Raw genomic sequence first — 21,736 nt, 5'->3', positions numbered from 1 at the left:
GTTAGAAACTCTTTGAATGGATAAATTAAGATGGCTGAATGTCCTTCTTAATTATCACTATCTTGTGAACTGTTCAGCAAATTGTGTTTGCCGATTCTCAAAAACACTAAACTATCTAATACTTTTCGCAATATTATTACTCGATAGCTGACCTATCTGAAGAAGGAAAGTGATCGGTAATATTACTGGTAGTCAATTTAGAACAAAATTTAGTTTATATAATTGAAATATTGGGAAAGGATATATTTTTTTTTTATTACCTGACAGGACAACTTCAATCAAATCTCCCTCTTGAATATCTGTCGCAGCCTTCACCAACTGTAGGATGTTTTCTGAACTAGGTTCATGTCGAAATAGCAAGATTTTATCGTACATTCCATAAAATCCACATTCAGGAAACTGAAATTAAAGAGATTAAAATATGAATAATCAGTAATATAAAAAAGGTACAATTGTCTGGTCATGTGAAAGAACAATAAATTAGCATGAAACAATCTGGTCATGCTACCACGGTCTGGTCCAACATAAACTAGTAATTATATCAGAACTTTTGTCCGACACTAATTTAGAAGTTGTGCATTTACAGTCATAACGGAATTCTTTACTGGTCACTTACCCTTTAGATTGCCAATGAAATAGGAAATATAACCATCTGGACATTCATAGTAATGTGTCCCGAAATAATGTGGGCAACTTCTTCGAACAAACCCAGGCACTCCCACCTCCCCAGTACACGTGACTTATGTGGATCAGGTCATTAAAACTTGAAACAGTTTAGAAAAGATTTACAAGGATGTTGCCAGGGTAGGAAGGTTTGAGCTTGAAGGAGAGGCTGTAAAGATGAGGTTGTTTTCCCTGGAGCATTGCAGGCTGAAGGGTAACTTTATAGAGGTTTATAAAATCATGAGAGACATGGATAGCATAAATAGACAAGGTCTTTTCCCTGCAGCGGGGGAGTGTAGAACTAGAGGGCATAAGTTTATGGTGAGAGGGGAAAAATTTAAAAGGGACCTAAGGGACAATGTTTTCTTGCAAAGGGTGGTGCGTGTATGGGATGAGCTGCCAGAGGAAGTGGTGGAGGCTGATACAATTACAGCATTTAAAAGACATCCAGATGGGTACATGAATAGGAATGGTTTAGAAGGATATGGGACAAGTGTGACTAGACTAGGTTAGGATGTCTGGTTGGCATGGACGAGTTGGACCGAAGGGTCTGTTTCCGTGCTGTACATCTTTATGGCTCTATTTGACTGACTCAATACTAACCTGACCTCAATGGGCAGGCCTGCTCCTCAGGTTTGGTTGGTTGCTTTCTCAGAACAGCAACTGAAAGGTTTCCAGCCAACCACTGTTCCAATTTATCTGAAAAGCAGAAAATGGAACTGTCTGCAAGGACTACAAGGTCTTGAGGCCTGCCTCATATAGATGCTCCATTTAATGGGTACATAAAGAGTCTCTTCTCCTGTGTCATTTGAATAATTCTCCTGGCCTGCACCTATTGCAGTTCATATAGTCTGTTGCCCTGAATAAAGCCTCAAAAATTCCAAAGCGTCAAGGCCAGAGCACTATAATTATAGTAAGGTTATATTATATACATTGGATTAAAGAGGTCAAATGGTATAGGGTGAAAGTGGGAAGAGGATACTAAGTTGGGATGATTAGCCATGATCATATTGAATGGCGGGGCAAACTCGAAAAGCCGAACGGCCTCCTCCTGCTCCTATTTTATATGTATATATGTTTCAATTAGCAGCACAATTCCTTACACCATTTGTGCTTCCCACTTAGAAAAGTTGTCTGGATACAAATCAGAGCCAAACTGATCCCATTCTTTTCAGATCATATTTAACATGTACACATGGATCGTGTGTAAACTTTTTCCAAGTAAACTACGCAGTACAGAGTACATTGGGTGTATTGAAATGTTGAGGTGATCCAGGAACAGAGCTGAGATCTGGGAAGAACTTTGAGCTTCATTTGTGGGATGATTGGTTCATAGAAATTGCAGCTAATCAGAAATGTTTATTGTTTCTTTTTGTCCAGAAGTGTTTTTAAATTGTAATATTTGTTATTTTGGACAATTTTATTGTTGCTTGGAAGTGGAACAAATATCCATCTTTCTCAACATTGTTTTCCTGTCCTTATAAAATGACTGGAAGGAGAACTTGTAACACAATGGGTGAAAATCCTGCCCCTGAGCTAGTAGCTGTACATTCAAATCCCACTCCAGGACTGGATGGCCAAGGAAGGTGTGTCCACAAGACAGCCAATAGACTGAGAATCAGTGCATAAATCCATCCCTAAATTCACTAGAGGCAGGCAGAAGAACGGGAGTGATTCTGAGTCAACCATGTAATAAAAGGTAATTAGAGTTGCTGCCATTATCAAGAGTTGATAAAATATGGCACTGGAAAAGGCCCAGCAGGTCAGGCAGCATCCAAGAAGCAAGAGAGTTGATGTTTCGGAATGAAGTAAGCACATCCACAAAACCACCTGGACTCCTGCTATGGGAAGGGGTCATTAGTTGATTCAAAAATCTATGCAGATTAAATTGATGCTAACTGCATGGAGTTTGATCCCTTTTTCAGCTGGACTGAGTGAGGAACATGGCTTCTTGCCCTGCCCATGGCACTGTGGGATGAACTTGCCTTCAAGCAGAGAACTGAAGAGGAACAAAGAGACTGGTCCTTTTACTTTGCAATTTTCAAGATAGTGAATATTCATTGGAAATGGAAATTTTGATCATAGATATGTGAAAGATGTAAAAGGGACTTGCTGTTCTTAAACTTTCCAGAATACATGAAACCAAATCAGTGGGGAGGTGATGGCCTAGTGGTATTATCGCAGAATTGTTAACCCACAGACCCAGATAATGCTTCAGGGACCCGAATTTGAATCCCACCATGACAGATGGTGGAATTTGAATTCAATAAAAATCTGGAATTAAGAGTCTAATAATAGCCATGAATCAATTATCGACTGTTGGAAAACCCAGCTAGTTCACTCGGGAGGAAACTGCCACCCTCACCTGATCTGACTTACATGTGACTCCAGTCCAAAAGCAATCTGGTTGATTCTTAACTGCCCTCTGGGCAATTAGGGATGGACAATAAATGCTGGCCTAGCCAGCAACACCGTGAATGATTTTTTAAAAAAAATCAGCTGCATTCAGTACTGTTTAATCCTTCAGGACAAGCAGTGTGCTGTCTCTACAAAATGCTTTATTGGAGCTGAAGCAGAAAATGGTAGCTTAAACAAAGATAAATACGTGGTTTGGCTAACCTCAGCAATCAGGCAACAGATTGGGTTGTGGGCAACACAGAGTGAATGGGAGCTATACATGACAATGGTTCAGCTGTTTTAGAAGCCATTACTTTTTGGATCTAGTAGTTCATGAACACATCAGATGGTTCAGTAATATTTTTCCACGCTTATTTGTACACATTTCCATATGCAAAGCAGCTGTTTCTTGTTTTGTTAGTGCTTGTTTTATTTTGTCCTCTTGGTTGAAATTGGCCTCCCAAGAACTGAGACAGCAGCAGGGTAAAACCAGGCCATTTATTACTGACAAAAGTGGTTCCTTAAAAATGTGGTATCACACTGTTCTTGAGATTACAACCATTGTACAAGATCTGCTTCACTGGCAAGTCACAGAGCTGGTGTGAAATTGCAGCTCTGAGGTTTGATATAAACAGATAATATTAAGTATTCATTCATCCATTTATAATCAATGTGCAGCACTGTACAAAAATAAATTCTAACGCTTGAAACATGGGTTTATTTTTACTCAGCATCTGACACTTACTTGCTAACAACCATGACCTGCTGAAACATTTTAGTCTCATGCAGAGGAAGAAAAACTAACACGGGCCTATTACAGATGATCTGCTTCCCTTATGCCTCAATTATACTGTAGCCAAGTAATGTAATGTCAGAGCATGTTCAACAGTAATGGGTGGAAGCAGATGCAATTCAGCACACCACTCTGACTACTGCAGACTGGGGTAGAATTGAGCTCTGTGTAGTAATTCAAACACATGCATGGAGAGGTCTGCTCATCGCCTTCAGGGAAATTACTGATCATGGAAAAATGTTAAAAGGTGGGGAGTGAAGTGAACAAACAATGGTTCAAGAAATGAAGCATAGATCTGTGAGTTTATTCAGCAAAAAGAGTGAGTTATGTCTTCGTTAGTTGATCTCCCTTGACACTGTGAAGGCTTAGTCAAGACCATGTGGAAGTTTCAGATGAAGTGGGATTTCTGAGAAAATGATAATAGGAAAGCCACATCAGGTGAAATACTGTTCAATTTGAAATTAGCACATTGTTTCCTTGCTTTAAATTTTCATTATAAATTCCACATTTATGTTTATGTTTGAAGGGCAAGACTGATTAATATAATTTAATCTCCATTTTAAGTACTTTGAGGATTACTAGGAAATTGAAACAACCTAAAATGTAGAGTTGAACAGCATCAAAACTTGTGACATTAAAAGGAAAATAGTTTGCTTCAATAGCTCCCACTGTTTCCATTTTGAGAATCTGTTGTAATTGTGAAATGTGTACAAATCGAGTGTTTTGACAGTCACATTTCAACTTAAGAATTTTATTTCAAATAAACTGATGCATATTTAATCTTTTCATCAGGTAACTGTGACAAAAACTAATTCCATAACTATTTGCATCATTGACTCAGGCTTTGAATGATTGAGAAAGTGAAAGAATTATTGACCTGGAACTTCCTCAATTGAACTTGAGGATGTTGCGCTGAAATTATTCTGATCTTGCTGACAACAACTTAGACTGAAATTTCCTGGGAATCCATTAACATACAATGCAAATGTCAGCTTTAAAAATGTAGAAGTCAATATAAACAATCAAAACTGAAAAAAATGTCATTTTCCTTCTTTATGTTCCCATTTAACTCAGTGAGTTATGAAATTTAAAATGCTAACCAATCAAACTTACAATTACGCATTTGAATCCAGCATGTTTAAGAAAATGCACTTTTTAAAAAATGCAACAGCATCTGACTGAATGTAATTAGCATGAAGGTCTCAGTAAAGACTTGATTTTAAACATATAAACCAGGAATAGAGATTTCAGGACCTGTTGAATCTGAGGCACTCATTTAGAATGAGTCTAAATGCTATGAACTTGCAGGAAACTAGCATTCCCTGGTCTATTTATATGGGGATGAGACCACACCAATCAGCTAAGTGGACTTTCACAACATTCTACGGCCTGCTCCTGGCCTCTATTCCTCCAAACCTTTATGAATCTATCCAAGTGTAAAACAGACTCAAATAAATCTTTAACTAAGCCTGCAATCCCAGGAGTATCTGCAAGATCCACACTACCTCCTCTTAACAATGATTTTTCAAAGTATGTTACATTTCAGAATTTGTGGTCAAAATAATTGTGAGGCTAAGAGGGCTTTATGTTATTTATGTACAAATGCTTCATCACCTTCATTTGAGGACAAACTCAAAACAACATCTCCCTGTATATCTCATCATGGAAATATATCAAATTTGCAGAAGTTAATGCATTTTTGCTGTAAATGCAAATTAAACTCACTACAGCAAGTTTGGTCCTATCCATTATGATCTATTAAAATACTGTAAGAGTCGATTACTTTCATTGAACCTCTCTGGCACTGAAAATGAACTATTCCTTGTGTGCAGTCTCAATCCTTCAAGTTTTACTTGGTGAAAATTTTATAATGCAAAAATTTTAATTTTTTTTTACATCATGACAAAGTAGTAAATAACAATGAAGTGGCAGATTCAACACACCACTTGGCAGCTAATTTGTTGAATGAATGCATCACAAACTGCAGTTGAATTTACGTGTTTCATGTACCAGATATAAATTTTGCTTATAATAAGGACTTGTCACTGTATGTAGGAATAATGAACAGAACATCAAGGTCACCATGACAGCAGTTCAAGTGTTATGGAGCTGTTGTCATGACAGCAGCACCTATGGCTCTTGCCTGATTGAACACTGTTTTCCTACTTGGCAGAATACATGTGCACAAGCCATTCTACTATGTGCCTTTCTCAGAAGCAATGTAAAATATGAAAAGGTTCACAGGAATCCCTAATGCATATTCATTTTCAGCTGATATTTGAAAAGTGAGTCTCTCCTTTTGGGATTATGGGTGGTGGGGGGACGGTGGGGGAGCAGTGATTCAAAAGGTTTTCCCATTTATCAAATTACAAACTCAGCACAATAAAATCAGTCTGAAACATTATTTCACTACAAATGTTTGTGACAGTTAAAATAAACTCAACTATTTTTGGAACAAATGGCCGGTAATTTTTAATGCTCACAGTTGTTTCCCGTTCCACACTTAAATCATATCTGAGAGACTCATACGACCAGACTGGAGCATGGATAAGTTTGCAACATGCCCAGATGAAGCTCGGACAGTCAGGAAATAAACAACTCTATTAGCCACTCACATTGAAAGGCACAAAGCATGACAAAAGTAAACGTTACTTCTGTAAAATAATTGATGTCATACTGAAGAATTTAAAACAGCACTTATTAGTTTAAGTCATTAGCACTTGAAAGTTTGAAACAAACCACACCAATAATATCCTAAATTGGACAGCTTAATTCATAAATAGTTTGCAGCGATAAATCTGCTAATAAAGCCCCTTAGAGGGAGGGTGGATACTGCAAGGAGTTTCAACATTTGGGCTCTCCCATTTAAGAGGGAGCCGTGGAGGAAATTCATTTTCTCAGTGGGTCGTCAAGTTAATTCTCTCCATGAAAGATCAATGGACATGGTTAGGGGTACTGGCCAAGGTGGAACAATCACTGGGGAAGAGTGGAGGGGTTGTGTATGATGTGATTGGTGAAGATGCAGGTGAGAGGGGTTTCAAGGACAGGGATGGTTGAGTATCATGACAAAAGGGCAGAATCAGAGGTGAGAATCCCATATGGGGATTAAATAGAGGGAACTGGCGACCTTCAAGCACAGAGCTAGGTTTTATTTTAGAGGGAATTGAAAAGTTCATGGGTGGAATCTCTCATAATGAGGTGAAAACAACTCCAGTTGGGGGTAGGTCAGGTTCCCTCATGCGATTACCTGCTTCTGAGTTCATTATATATGCAGGAATGTTTAGAGTGACCAGTCTTAGGGGCAGGGGGACAGCAAGGTTTTGCTTGTACCAGTATATCTCAGGGTTGAAAGTCCTCATGCCATATTTGAAGGGCAACCAGATAGGGGATTGCAAACCATGTTAGTCTCTTTCTTGAAACCAATTCTACAAGAATTTAGACAAAATTCTTGAAAATTCAACAACCATGGATTAGACACTTTGCCCAGATGGCTAAAACATGCCCCCAGCCATAACCTGTCTTCTCAATTCTCAAGTGGCCAGTTTTACAGAGGAGGTCAAAGAAAATGATTCAAAGACTCTGAAGCTCTCTTTGAAGCAGGGCAGCACAAACCTTAAAGGCTGGGAGGAGCTTGCTACCACTCATTCAAAATGGCGACAGCTTAGAGTAAAAGAGATGTACAGTACAGACCCTTCCATCCAACTCGTCCATTTTGACCAGATATTCCAGCCTAATCTAGTCCCACGTGCCAGCACTCAGCCCATATCCCTCCAAACCCCTTCTATTCATATATCCATACAGATGCCTTTTAAATGTTGCAATTGTACTAGCCTCCACCATTTCCTCTGGCAACTCATTCCATACACGTACCACCCTCTACATGAAAAAGTTGTCCCTTAGGTTCCTTTTATATATTCCCCTCTCATCCTAAACCTATGCCCTCTAGTTCTGGACTCCCCAATCCCAAGGGAAAGGCTTTGTCTACTTCTCCTATCCATGCCCCTCATGATTTTATAAACCTCTATAAGGTCACCCCTTAACCTCCAGGGAAAACAGCCCAGCCTGTTGAGCCTCTCCCTATAGCTCAAATCCTCCAACCCTGGCAACATCCTTGTAAATCTTTTCTCAACTCTTTCAAGTTTCACAACATCCTTCCGATAGGAAGGAGACCAGAATTGCACACAATATTCCAACAGTGGCCTAATTAGCAAGTTCCGTCATTCTTGGAGTCCAGTCTTGTAGCGATGGGACATTGCCCCAGCAAACAATGAAGGAAAAGGAAGTAAAGCTTACACTCAGGATCCCACTATGGAACATGCTGCTCCATGGACCCAAAGATCTGTGGATCAACAATCAGCCTGTTCATTCACATGATGGTTCATGACAGAAACTCAAAGCCATGGAAATTTATGTCGTCTTCCAACCAAAGGACAGATAAGGACAACCTCACCCATACCGAAGAAAGCGCTTTGTTGCAATGGTAATCATAAAATGGTGTAAAACATATTAGGATTGAAATATATAAATATCCTTCCTGGTCTGCTGTCATTATGTGATCTCTACCATGACATATACTCACTGCAGCCAGCCAACTTACAGACACTTCAATAAAGACATAGTAGACACAGACTGTGCTCCTCGGAGCGCAGAACATCAGAAGTGGGAACTGCAATTGAGTGATGAAGAGCTATCAAGAAGGACAGTTTCTGAGAGAGGAAAACAGGAATGTGTAGCGCTGTGAAGCCGTAATGTGGATGTGCCAGTGTTGGACTGGGGTGATCAAAGTTAAACAACACAAAGTTCACACAACACCAGGTTATAGTCCAACAGGTTTATTTGAAAGTACAAGCTTTCAGAGTGTTGCTTCTTCGTCAGGTAGCTAGTGGGGCAGGATCACAGAATTTATAGCAAAAGATCAGAGTGTCATACAACTGATGTGATGTATTTAACAAACCTAGATGGCTGTTAAGTCTTTAGTCACTTAGAATGGGGATGCGGGTTTCAATTGATTAATATGTAAATCTCAGAACTTCTTTCAAGTCACAGTCCTCTGATAACTTCAGGTTTTATCAGTATAAGAAAAGGTGAGATCTCAGCTCAGACAATGCATTAAAGCTGTGAGGTTAGAGTCTGTCTGTATCTCAACCTTGAGTCAGACTGGTTCTATTTCCAAAGTAGGAATTTATAAAGTGTCACATGGACTGACTGTCTACAGATTGAACAAAATAGAATGTATCTGCAAAATCTGCAAATGCAAAATCACCCCATAGACTTATATATGTATGTGTGTGTGTGTGTGTGTGTGTGTGTGTGTGTGTGTGTGTGCATGCACACACATGTGAGGAAGAAAAAGAGTGAGAGTGTGAGCATGTGTGTGTGAGTGTATTGTGTAGTGGGGTCATCTGTAGTATGACATGAAGCTAAGGTCCTGGTTGAGGCCATCCTCGTGGGTATCGAACTTGGCTGTCAGCCTCTGCTCGGCCACTCTGCGTTGCTGCGTAACCTGAAGTCTGCCTTGGAGGATGGTCATCCGGAAATCCGAGGACAAATGTCCCTGACCGCTGATGTGTTCCCCGACTGAGAGTAAACATCCTTGTCTGGCAATTGTTGTGCAGTGTCCATTCATCTGTTGTCATAGTATCGCTAGATTTCGCCAATGTACCATGCCTCAGGGCATCGCTGTCTGCAGCATATGAGATAGACAACGTTGGCTGAGACACATGATTATTTGCTGCATATATGGTGGGTAGTGTCCCCACGTGTAACGGTAGTGTCCTTGTTGACACAATGACACATATTGCGACAACGCATACTGGCCGAGCAGAGGCTGATAGCCAAATTCAGTAGCCATGAGAACAGCCTCAACCGGGACCTTGGGTTCATGTGACACTGCAAGTGACCCCCCACTATACTACACACCCTCTCTCACATGCACACACACACACACTTGCACATGATCACAGTCACACAGATCCTCTCTCATACACATACTTGCTCACACACATACACACTCACACTTGCGCACACACTCTCTCACAGGCATATACTACATCACATTCGTGCACACACTCTGTCAAGCGCGCACGTACACACACACACACATATGCCTATGGGGTGATTTTGCGTTTGCAGATTTGGATTTGCAGATACATTCTATTTTGTTCAAAAAGCACACAATCTGTTGGCAGTCAGTCCAAGTGACATTTTATAAATTCCTACTTTGGAAATAGAACCAGTCTGACTCAAGGTTGAGATACAGACTCCAACCTCACAGAAATCCTAATATGTTAGTGAAACTCCTGAGAGATTCTGACTTGAAAAAAGTATAAAGTTAAAAATCACACAACACCAGGTTATAGTACAACAGGTTTAATTGGAAGCACACTAGCTTTCGGAGCGTCGCTCCTTCATCAGGTGATTCCCTCATGAAGGAGCGACGCTCCGAAAGCTAGTGTGCTTCCAATTAAACCTGTTGGACTATAACCTGGTGTTGTGTGATTTTGAACTTTGTACACCCCAGTCCAACACCGGCATCTCCAAATCATGAAAAAAGTATAAACATGTGCAGAGGCTTTGAGCTTGTGAGCCAATAGCTACACCACACACAAGTGAGAGCAGGTAACTTTATCCAAAATGTGGAGAAGCAGCTCAGTCCTGTGAATAATTTTGATAAACAGCTCAGAAATCATTATTATGTTGAAAAGCAACCTGGACCTTCTGAGTGGAGAAAAACAAGTGTCCACAGAAAAACCAGCAAAAAGATCAAGGTCAAAGGACAAGTTGCAAATATTGTGGAGATTATCACATAAAGTCAGAAGTCACATGACACCAGGTTATAGTCCAACAGGTTTATTTGAAATCCTAAGCTTTCAGAGCACTGCTCCTTCGTCAGGTCACTTCACATGTTCAGTTTGGAGAGAAAACTGTGTTTTAATTACAAGAAGTTAAACAACTTTGCACACAAGTGTTTAGCAAGAAAGCAGACTAACAACCTGATAAATTGTAGAGACCGGGTGACAATTTGGAACAATCAAACATGGGTGCTAGAGAGGTGTCAGACAAAGATTGAAATGATTCAATCTACACCTTGACAGGTTGTCTATGTGAGAATAGTGCTTTGTAACTACTGCAATGAAGAAAGCAAAACAAAAACATCAAATGAATATGAAATGCCAGATAGACACCAGTGCTATAAACTCTGTTTCACCAAATGATAGCCCAAAAATGAAGCCCTCATAGATAAAGCTTGACAGAATGATGCTCACCCCATGAGGTCAACTTACTTTAAGAACCCAATGCTATGGCAGCTTTTTTAAACATAATTTGAAAAAAAGTGTTTGAAAAATATCCCTCAGTGTGTTTAAGAATGGTAGCTTGGTATAATTTGATTAATACCGCTGAAAATGGAATGATCACAAAAATAGGCATTTTTAGTAAATATTAATTTACCTCCTGTAAGTCACTTAATTTTAAATGACAGAAAATGAAATTTTAATACATGCACATGATTTCCTGGTTGGATTCAGTGACAACAGTTAATTCCTGAGTATATTTTTAAAGAGGTTTAATTGTTGAGTTCTCCCGTCACTCTAAACATCCAGTTTAATTTCTAAAGTCTCTTCAACGGCCAGCAAAGAAAACACAATTAACTGACATTAACTATGGTTACTAATTCATTCTGGGAACGTGTATATGACTTTTTTTCACACGGACTTTAAAACATAAACCTTGCATTACTGTTTACATATGATCAGAATTGCTTTTCCCTGTTGAGATTTATAGACGGTCCTGTATTGTGTCTAAACACATGCTGGGCTGGATTCAAGCCAAATTAGCCGAATTCCTGATCTCTGTCACTTGACCTCCGTTTTCCAGTTCACTGCCAGCATAGTCTCATTGTAGTGTGAATTTGGATACAGAGTACTATAACACACAGACTGATAATCTCCCCATATTGGCAAACATATTCCTTTTGCCACTTATTGGCCACTTGCTCCAATCTACAACATCTCTCCCTAAATCAAATTGTTTGTGCATTAGAAGTGCACATACGTGCAGATTCGCAGACACTGAGGAACCATTTCTCTTGATAAGGAAACTCCTACTTTAGGTTCTTTGCATATGCTATACTTGATTCATTTCCAAGAATTCATACTGGTCTAACGGAGTTTGGATTCAGACAAACCGTTTGATCTACATAATGATGTTTGTATATGCTGAAGTGAATTAAACTATCTCTGTTTATATTGTCCTTTATCAGAGTGAATTTAAATGCATGGCTGGAATGCAACACAGATATACTGATTCCACAAACTGGCATTTAGTATGATCTGGATTTTCAGAAAAGGGGACATTGAGAAATGTCCGTGCTGTGTGGGTGATTGATATGCAGGTGAAGATTTTATTATTTATGTCAGTATAGTTATACCAGACTAATGCCATTTACAAGTTCGCTGATGACATCACCATAGTCAGTCGAATCTCAGATGGCGACAAAACAGACTACTGATGGGAGATGGAAAACCTGAATAAATGGTGCACTGAGAACAACCTAGCTCTCAATGCCAGCAAAACCAAGGAACTCATTATTGACTTTTAGCGGGATGTTCCTCATGCCCCCCTACACATGAACAGCACAGAGGTGGAATGCGTGGAGAGTGTCAAGTTCCTGGGAGTGGTCATCAACAACAAGCTTTCTTGGACTCTTCATGTGGGCACACTGGTTACAAAGGCCCAACAACATCTCTTCTTCCTCAGGCAGCTGAGGAAATTTGGCATGACGGCAAATACCCTTGCCAATGTTTATAGGTGTGCCATCGAGAACACTCTGTCTGCATATATCACTACCTGGTATGGCAACTGTACCAATCAAGATCGGAGACGGTTACAGAGAATGGTGAACTTGGCCCAGACAATCACAAAGGCCAACCTCCCATCTATAGAATCCATCTACTGGGCCCGCTGTCAAGGAAAGGCCGCCAGCATTCTCAAAGATCCATCCCACTCTGGCAATGTTTTTCTACAACCTCTACCATCAGGGAGAAGGTACAGAAGCCTAAACACACGCACCAGCCGGTTTTGAAACAAGTTCTACCCTACTGAATTCTGAATACTGAATGGACTCACAAACTCTTAGCATTCACCTGTACCTATGTTTTTGTTTTTGTCGCTGTTTATCTATTATTTACTTATCTATGCTACTTAACTCTGTGATCTGCCTGTATTGCTCACAAGACAAAGCTTTTCACTGTGCCCTCGGAATTGAATTGAATTGAATTGAATTCAATGTTGTGTTTGTATAATGCTACCATGTGACAGGTAACAGTTAAAACTATGACAGATGTCTCTCGTATTAACTCCTCAAATGTAAATCTAAGAGTTCAAAGCGTTTGAATAAAATGCACACTAGAAACAAAGACCTGGTATCTCCAAGGAGATCACAAGGCAGTCTGAAGTTGGTCTGCTAATGCATGTGTTCTGCACACTCCACAAAAGCACAGTGCTCATGTTATGTTTGAGACGGAACAGGATAGCCATCAAGATTCTATAAATTATACCATCAAAGATATCAGGGTGAGTCACTTGAAACAACCAGATGTAAGCTTAGAGCTAGGACAAACAGAGTTGTTGTCTCTGGTTTGTTGCCCTTGCCATGTGCTAGTGAGGTGAGGAATAGGGAGAGAGAGGAGTTGAACACGTGCTACAGGGATGGCGCAGGAGGGAGGGTTTTGGATTCTTGGATAATTGGGGCTCTTTCTGGGATAGGTGGGACCTCTACAAGCAGGATGGTCTTCATCTGAACCAGAGGGGTACCAATATCCTGGAGGGGAAATTTACTAAGGCTATTGGGGTGGGTTTAACCTAATCCAGCAGGGGGATGGGAACCAAAATTGTAGTTCAAGTATAGAAAAGGTTGAGAGTAGGGAGGTCCGAAATCAAGTTTCAGGGATGCAAGACGGCAGCGGCGAGCAAGAAGTTGGTTTGAAGTGTGTCTCCGTCAATGCCAGGAGCATCCAGAATAAGGTGGGTGAACCCGCAGCATGGGTTGGTATCTGGGACTTCGATGTTGTGGCCATTTTGGAGACATGGATAGAGCAGGACAGGAATGGTTGTTGCAGATTCCAGGATTTAGATGTTTCAGTAAGAAGAGAGATGATGGTAAAAGAGGTGGAGGTGTGGCATTGTTGGTCAAGGACAGTATTGCAGTTGCAGAAAGGATGTTTGGGGACGCGTCAACTGAGGTACTATGGGCTGAGGTTAGAAACAGGAAAGGAGAGGTCACCCTGTTGGGAGTTTTCTATAGGCCTCTGAATAGTTCCAGAGATGTAGAGGAAAGGATAGCAAAGATGATTCTCGATAGGAGTAAGAGAGACAGGATAGTTGTCATGGGGGACTTCAACTTTCCAAATATTGACTGGGAACACGATAGTACGAGTACTATAGATGTGTCAGTTTTTGTCCAGTGTGTGCAGGAGGGCTTCCTGACACAGTACGTAGACAGGCCTACAAGGGGCTAAGCCACTTTAGATTTGGTACTGGGTAATGAGCCCAGCCAGGTGTTAGACTTGGAAGTAGGTGAGCACTTTGGTGATAGTGATCACAATTCTGTTATATTTACTTTAGAGATAGAAAGAGATAGGTGTATATCACTGGGCAAGAGTTACAGCTGGGGGAAAGGCAATTATGATGCGATTAGGCAAGATTTAGGAAGCATAGAATGGGGAAGGAACTGCAGGGGATGGGTACATTAGAAATATGGAGCTTATTCAAGGAAAAGCTCCTGTGTGTCCTAGATAAGTATGTACCTGTCAGGCAGGGAGGAAGCTGTAGAGCGCAGGAGCCGTGGTTTACAAAGGAAGTGGAATCTCTGGTCAAGAGGAAGAAGAAGGCTTACGTTAGGATGTGATGTGAAGGCTCAATTAGGGTGATTGAGGGTTACAAGGAGGCCAGGAAAAACCTAAAGAGAGAGCTCAGAAGAGCCAGAAGGCGACATGAGAAGTTGTTGGCGGATAGGATCAGGGTAAACCCTAAAGCTTTCTATGGTATTTAAGGAATAAAAGAATGATGAGAGTCAGATTAGGGCCAATCAAGGATAGTAGTGGGAAGTTGTGTGTGGAGTCAGAGGAGATAGGGGAAGCACTAAATGAATATTTTTTGACAGTATTCACTCTAGAAAACCACAATGTTGTCGAGGAGAATACTGATATATAGGCTACTAGACTAGATGGGATTGAGGTTCACAAGGAAGAGGTATTAGAAATCCTGCAGAGTGTGAAAATAGATAAGTCGCCTGGGCCGGATGGGATTTATCCTCCGATCCTTTGGGAAGCCAGGGAGGAGATTGCCGAGCCTTTGGCATTGATCTTTAAATCGTCATTGTCTATAGGAATAGTGCCAGAAGATTGAAGGATAGCAAATGTGGTTCCCCTGTTCAAGAAGGGGAGTAGAGACAACCCGGGTAATTATAAACCAGTAAGCCTTACTTCAGTTGTTGGTAAAGTTTTGGAAAAGGTTATAAGAGATAGGATTTATAATCATCTAGAAAAGAATAATTTGATTAGGGATAGTCAGCACAGTTTGGTGAAGGGTAGGCCATGCCTCACAAACCTTATTGAGTTCTTTGAGAAGGTGACCAAACAAGTAGATGAGAGTAAACCGGTTGATGTGGTGAATATGGATTTCAGCAAGGCGTTCGATAAGGTTCCCCACAATAGGCTATTGTACAGAATGCAGAGAAATGGGACTGTGGGAGATATAGCAGTTTGGATCAGTAATTGACTTGCTGAAAGAAGACAGAGGGTGGTGGTTGATGGGAATTGTTCATCCTGGAGTCCAGTTACCAGTGGTGTACCACAAGGGTCAGTGTTGGGTCCACTGCTGTTCGTCATTTTTATAAACGACCTGGATGAGGGCGTAGAAGGATGGGTTAGCAAATTTGCAGACAATACTAAGGTCAGTGGAGTTATGAATAGTGACGAAGGATGTTGTAGGTTACAGAGAGACATAGATAAGCTGCAGAGCTGGGCTGACAGGTGGCAAATGGAGTTTAGTGCGGACAAGTGTGAGTTGATTCACTTTGGTCAGAGAAACCAAAATGCGAAGTACTGGGCTAATGGTAAGATTCTTGGTAGTGTAGATGAGCAGAGAGATCTCAGTGTCCAGGTACACAGATCCTTGAAAGTTGCCACCCAGGTTGGCAGGGTTGTTAAGAAGGCATACAGTGTTTTAGCTTTTATTAATAGAGGGATCGAGTTCCAGAACCATGAGGTTATGCTACAGCTGTACAAAACTCTGGTGCGGCCGCACTTGGAGTATTGTGTACAGTTCTGGACACCGCATTATAAGAAGGATGTGGAAGCTTTGGAAAGGGTGCAGAGGAGATTTACTAGGATGTTGCCTGGTATGGAGGGAAGATCTTATGAGGAAAGGCTGAGGGCCTTGAGGCTGTTTTCATTGGAGAGAAGAAGGTTGAGAGGTGACTTAATAGAGACATATAAGATAATCAGAGGATTAGATAGGGTGGACAGTGAGAGCCTTTTTCCAAGTATGGTGATGGCGAGCACGAGGGAGAATAGCTTTAAATTGAGGGGTGATAGATATAGGACAGATGTCAGAGGTAGTTTCTTTACTCAGAAAGTAGTAAGGGTATGGAATGCTTTTCCTGCAATGGTAGTAGATTTGCCAACTTTAAGTACATTTAAGTCGTCATTGGACAAGCATATGGATGTACATGGAATAGTGTAGGTTAGATGGGCTTCAGATTGGTATGACAGGTCAGCGCAACATCGAGGGCCGAAGGGCCTGTACTGCGCTGTAATGTTCTATGTAATTGGTAGTGCTGAATTTTCACATCTGCAGTTAGTGTGCTGGCCAATGATTTTCACAGTGTCCAGTCTGCCATGTTCCAGAATTAATTCTCAGTTTCAATCTTTTGCTTTGCACCTTGTTAATAATGCAACCAAAATGTTGGGCAGATTTCTCAGGGAATCACATGGTGGGTGAGGTTGAAGCACTCGCCCAGTGGCTTCCATGAGACTAGAGCCACAGGTACAGCCCAGCTGTACACCACTTCAAATGCTGCAAGCCAGGAATGATCTCAGACATTGCAATGACAGTAACAGAGGAAAAACCAGCTCCCTGCACACTTCGTGGACAGGGTCCTGGAGGTGCTTGTGCATGGGGAGGTGGAGAGGAGGACAGTCCTTCTCCATGCTGACTGCCAAAGGAGCCCATACAGTTTGTCTGGACTGAAATTACAGCATTGCTATGGCTTGAGTCAACACAGATGCCCAGCAGTATAGAAAGATAATCAATGATATCCTGCACTCTGCACGGATGAAGGCCACCATCTTCTCTCTGCCAACATGGAAAGGGGGGGGGGGGGGGGGGGGTGGTCATTCTGTAAATTGTTTAAGAAGACAAATTCAAAATGCTAACAAGTCCACTGAATTATCTTTAATACTATTAGAATAAATCAAGAGGCAAAACATCATCTCACACTTTAAACCTAAAATACTGGATTTTGAAAAATAAATGCATGTATTTGTGTAAAAATAAGTAGTAATAGTCATTACTTTTTTTTATCAAATTAATAAAGCAGTTACTTTACTTTGGAATATCAAATGTACTCTGTTTGAAGCAGTGTAATGTCCTTTCCTCAGACACTGAGTGGATAAGTAATTGGAGGAGTAGGAACAACATCCAGCTTGCAAACTAGTAGTTGATGTGCGGAATGACAGAAATACTAATTTAAGCCATATGCTAATTCCTCATTTTATTATACATTCTGCAAACTACTTTCAACTCCACTAGCTTTCTTCATGTGCCTTACAGCCATCCTGTTTCCTGGTCATTTGTGTTCAAGTACATAAATTCTAATAATGCTTCCTCTTTCTTAACAAAAACATTAAATGTTATTTATTCTTTAACTACTTGCCGTTAATTTTTCCACCAAGATTTCCCAACTTTTCTTTATATAACTTCCTCAGATTTTTCAATTATACAATCAACAAATAAAAGTTTTGTCTTTTTAAAGATCCTTGCACTATCTCTCAAATGTATGGTACTGAGTGAAAAGTCAATTGACTTCTTCTGAGGAAACTTCAGAATGCACTGCATTGATTTGTGATATTCTGCCTTTTGTTCTGAGAACCTCAGCTCTTAGAGATTACAAAGTGATAAGTGACTAAATAATATACTTTGAAATAAATAGCTGTTTTAGAAATGTTGCCTTAAGTCAAGTAATAGTTACACAAAGTCCTTGTGTACATGCTTCCCTGTCTCTTCTATTTCCTTCCAACTCAATCTTTATTCTGCATGCTTCTGTGACAGGATCATTAGCCTGCAGTAGGAATAGAACGCTGAAACCTTTTTAACAGTGTGTGGGTGAAATCTTAGAGAGATGTGACTGATGAGGCCTAAGGCACGATGTGTGGCAGAATCATGCAATAAGTGTGTCAACATCTAAATAATGGTTTCAGGAAAACTCAACAAGGAAACCAAAGCAGGTACCCAACAGACTTGGCTTGCTATTTGCTCCAAATGACATCCATGTTGGAAACGAGACACAAACATCCCAGGGCACTCTGCCATGGCACTAACTACATGAGCCCCACATCCAAGGACATTGGCAGCACATGGACTGGAGCAGATGACATCACTGTCACAGCACTTACTCAGTCTGAGCATTCCTGGATTACCCATGCCTGGCCTTGCCTTTTTGCACTATGCACCCTCATCCAGAGATATCAGGTTCATATGATCGCTGTCTTGTCAGGTGTTTAGTACAGACACAAAGCCAGGAAGCTTGGCTGAGCTGTCAGCAGGTCTCAGTAAGATTAGGGAAGGGTTAACCTTCACTCAGGGATTCTCTGCACAGTAACAAGGGCAGCCAGAGAGGCCAGTGCAGACCCTGCTCGGGGCAGTCAGTGTCAGCATCCTCTCCTCATCAAAAACTGAGCAGCTGAACGATGCCACTACTCCCATCTGGATGCTTGCTGCCCTGTTGTGGGCTGTTTTCCTCCTGGTTTCAATGAAAGGCAAATATTGCAGAAGTTGAAAATAGGGAGCACACCATCTCACTGTCAGCTAAGAATGATCCCAATTAGCAGCAAGTGATTCTCCCAGGCTGACCTTTACCCACTCCTTTGTCTGTCCAACCACTGTTTTCTTTTTTTCTCTCTCTCTCAGGGTTTCATCTCAACTGATTGCTTACTTCTTTCCCCTCTCCCATTCTCCCACCCCATCTTCAGCATATACACCTACCTTTTCCAGCCACAATCAGTTCTGAAGAAGGTTCTCCGGATCTGAAACATTAACTGTTTTCTCTCCACAGATGCTGCCAGACCTGCTGAGTTTCCCAGCAATTTTTGTTCTTGTCTCTGATTTCCAACATCTGCAGTTCCTTGGTTTTGTTTGGACCCAGTTGTTAGTACTGGTGCAGGTGAGGAGTTGTCCTGGGTGAGTGAGTAGGCAGCACAGAGGGTATGCAGGGTTCGTGGTGGTGTCGGGGGTCAGGCTGGGTGACAGCAGGTGGTGAAGATGTTGAAGGTAATGGTGAGATTGTAGTGCATGAGCCTTGGAGGGAGGTGATGTGTAATAGCAGAGATAAAGTAAGTGCAAGGTATCAGAGAGAAGATGGTGGAGCATAACCCCTGGTAGAATGGAGAAGGTCATTGACCTTCATTCTACAGTGATAGGCATTCTTCCAGACAGCTGAGGCTGTTTCAACCTTGGATTGAGTTAGCATGGTCTGGTGAAATGGTCTCTACTGAGGAATGAGGAAGACCTGAGAGACACCATGGGGTCATGGTGAGTTATCAATGTGGTGTTAAAATAAAACAAAGAACTCTAGATGTTGGCATTCTGAAACAAAAACAAGAAAGTGATGGATAAATCAAGCATGTCTGGCAACTTTTCTGGAGGGAAGAACAAAATTAACACATTGAGTCCAGTGACCCCTTGGTAACCTCAACGAGGTGTTGTTCGGATAGACAGAACAAGAGAATTCATGAGGCCTTGTGACAATAAATCCTCAAAAAAAAACTGATGCAACTCAGACTTAGCCAAAAGAAATTACGATCCAGCCTAATGATTGTTAGTCATGCCAAAGACTGGGTTGCAGAATGACATAGATCCTGCAATTTGAAGCGTACATGAAATTAAGAAGCACAGAAAGCTAGGAAAAGGTGGCTTTTAAAAAAAAATTGATGTTAGCAGAATAGAGACAGGTCACCTGACTCTCCCAGCAATGGATACAAATTTTAACCAAAATAGCCAAACATTTCCTTCTTATGTACATGTAAAGAAGGTTTTACAATCTATTTTATGACTTTTTTACTGGTTACATCCCTATTCTATTCTTTCTTTTCTTACATTTTGATTGACCTTTACTGCATTTCAAGCTCCTTCCAACTCTCAGTTTATTACAATTTCTGGCCACCTTATAGCCTTTTCAATCTTATTTAATTCTTAATTTTCATTGTTGCCGAAGGTTGATGAGTGATTTTACATTTTTGTGCCTTGAAAGAACGTACAATTGCCATATACTACATAGCAATTCTTTAAGGATTATCTATTGCTTATGTACCACCATAGATTTTAACGTACTGTCCTGAACCACCTCAGCCAAATTAGTCGCTCATAACTTCAGGACTTCTTATGTTCAAATTTAATCCGCTGCGCTTCTGACTGAATTAACTCACTTTCAAGCATAGTGTAAAAAAATTAAATATTATGGTCACTCATCTTTAAAGGTTCTTTTACAACGATATTATGAATTAGAACTTCTTTGTAACACAATACTCAACCTAAAGTAGCCTGTTCTTCAATTGGCTGCTCAACATAAAGTTCCTGAAACCATATTAAACACAGTTTAGGAGATCACCTTACCCCACAGCTTTAGTATTGAATTAGTTTACCCAGTTTATATGCTGGTTTAATCAACCATGATTACTGTATTAGTCATGCTCTTTGCTTCTTTAATCTCCTGACTTATACCATGCTTCTCTTCATCATTACTGTTACGTGGCCTATAAGCAACTCCTACCAATGTTTGCTGCCCCAGCTGTTTCCCAGCTCCATCCAAACAGGTTTCACATTGATTTCTTTTGTTCCGAGATCTTCCCTTATTAATAACTTGATCGCTTCTCGGCCTTTTGGCTCGGAATACGTGTAGTTCCTGAGGACCAGAGGAAGAGATTCTGCTCGAGTACTGCAGGTTCGACACAGCGGACATGTGCTGGTGGGGGAGAAACCACGTGTTGCGAGTCGGCGAAGCTGCTGGAGACCATCGCTGGATCATGATTGGACGTCGGAGGATTGTTTGGTTTGATGACCTGCTCTTGGTGGATCTTTATACTGGCTTCAGCCTAACGCCAATTCAGGTACCAGCCAACCTCAGAGCTATGGCCTCAGCAGCCACTCATAGCTCAGGTCAGGGCATTCGCAACACAGTCAGGGTGACTGTGAAGAAGGTGGAGGAGCACAGACCAGTCGATCGGACGGTGTTTGTGAAGAAAGTTCTGCTGGAGTGTTGTGGCCTTGCAGCCGCAGACGTGTACTGCCTGCAGGATTTCCCTGGGGCAGGCTACTTCAATGTGACCTTCAGAAGCGTGAAGCAGTGTGAACAGCTCCTAAAGGTCTTCAAGGAGAAGGAAGGGGAGCCGCTATTTTCCATCTTGTCAGCGACCCCATTGTGTGTGCTTCCTGCACAGAGGAATCGGGTTGTTACAATCCATATGTACAACCCCTACATTCCAGCGGCTGAAGTCCTGACCTTCCTGGGAAGGTACATCCAAGTCGAGGGAGAAGCCACTGATGTGATTGACCCCTTTGGGATCTGGACCAGTAAGAGGCAGGTCAGGGTAACTCTGAGGGCCGATG

At 41.2% G+C, this 21,736-nt stretch overlaps 1 protein-coding gene across 2 annotated transcripts in view; it reads right to left on the bottom strand.

Annotated features, from left to right (window-relative positions):
• prkd1 (protein kinase D1) overlaps window positions 1–21,736 on the bottom strand; it is a 350,796-nt gene that overhangs the window by 195,038 nt on the left and 134,022 nt on the right. The window contains exon 3 of one of the 2 annotated variants that reach the window (XM_072569008.1): window positions 261–399. In XM_072569008.1, coding sequence (XP_072425109.1) covers window positions 261–399 — 139 coding nt within the window. Of the gene's footprint in view, window positions 1–260; window positions 402–21,736 lie in introns of those variants that run through there. The other variant, XM_072569009.1, reaches the window with a different exon arrangement.

This window comes from Chiloscyllium punctatum, chromosome 4 (genome assembly GCF_047496795.1).
Source record: "Chiloscyllium punctatum isolate Juve2018m chromosome 4, sChiPun1.3, whole genome shotgun sequence".
NCBI lineage: Eukaryota > Metazoa > Chordata > Chondrichthyes > Orectolobiformes > Hemiscylliidae > Chiloscyllium > Chiloscyllium punctatum.
This window is presented reverse-complemented; position numbering and strand designations above follow the sequence as displayed.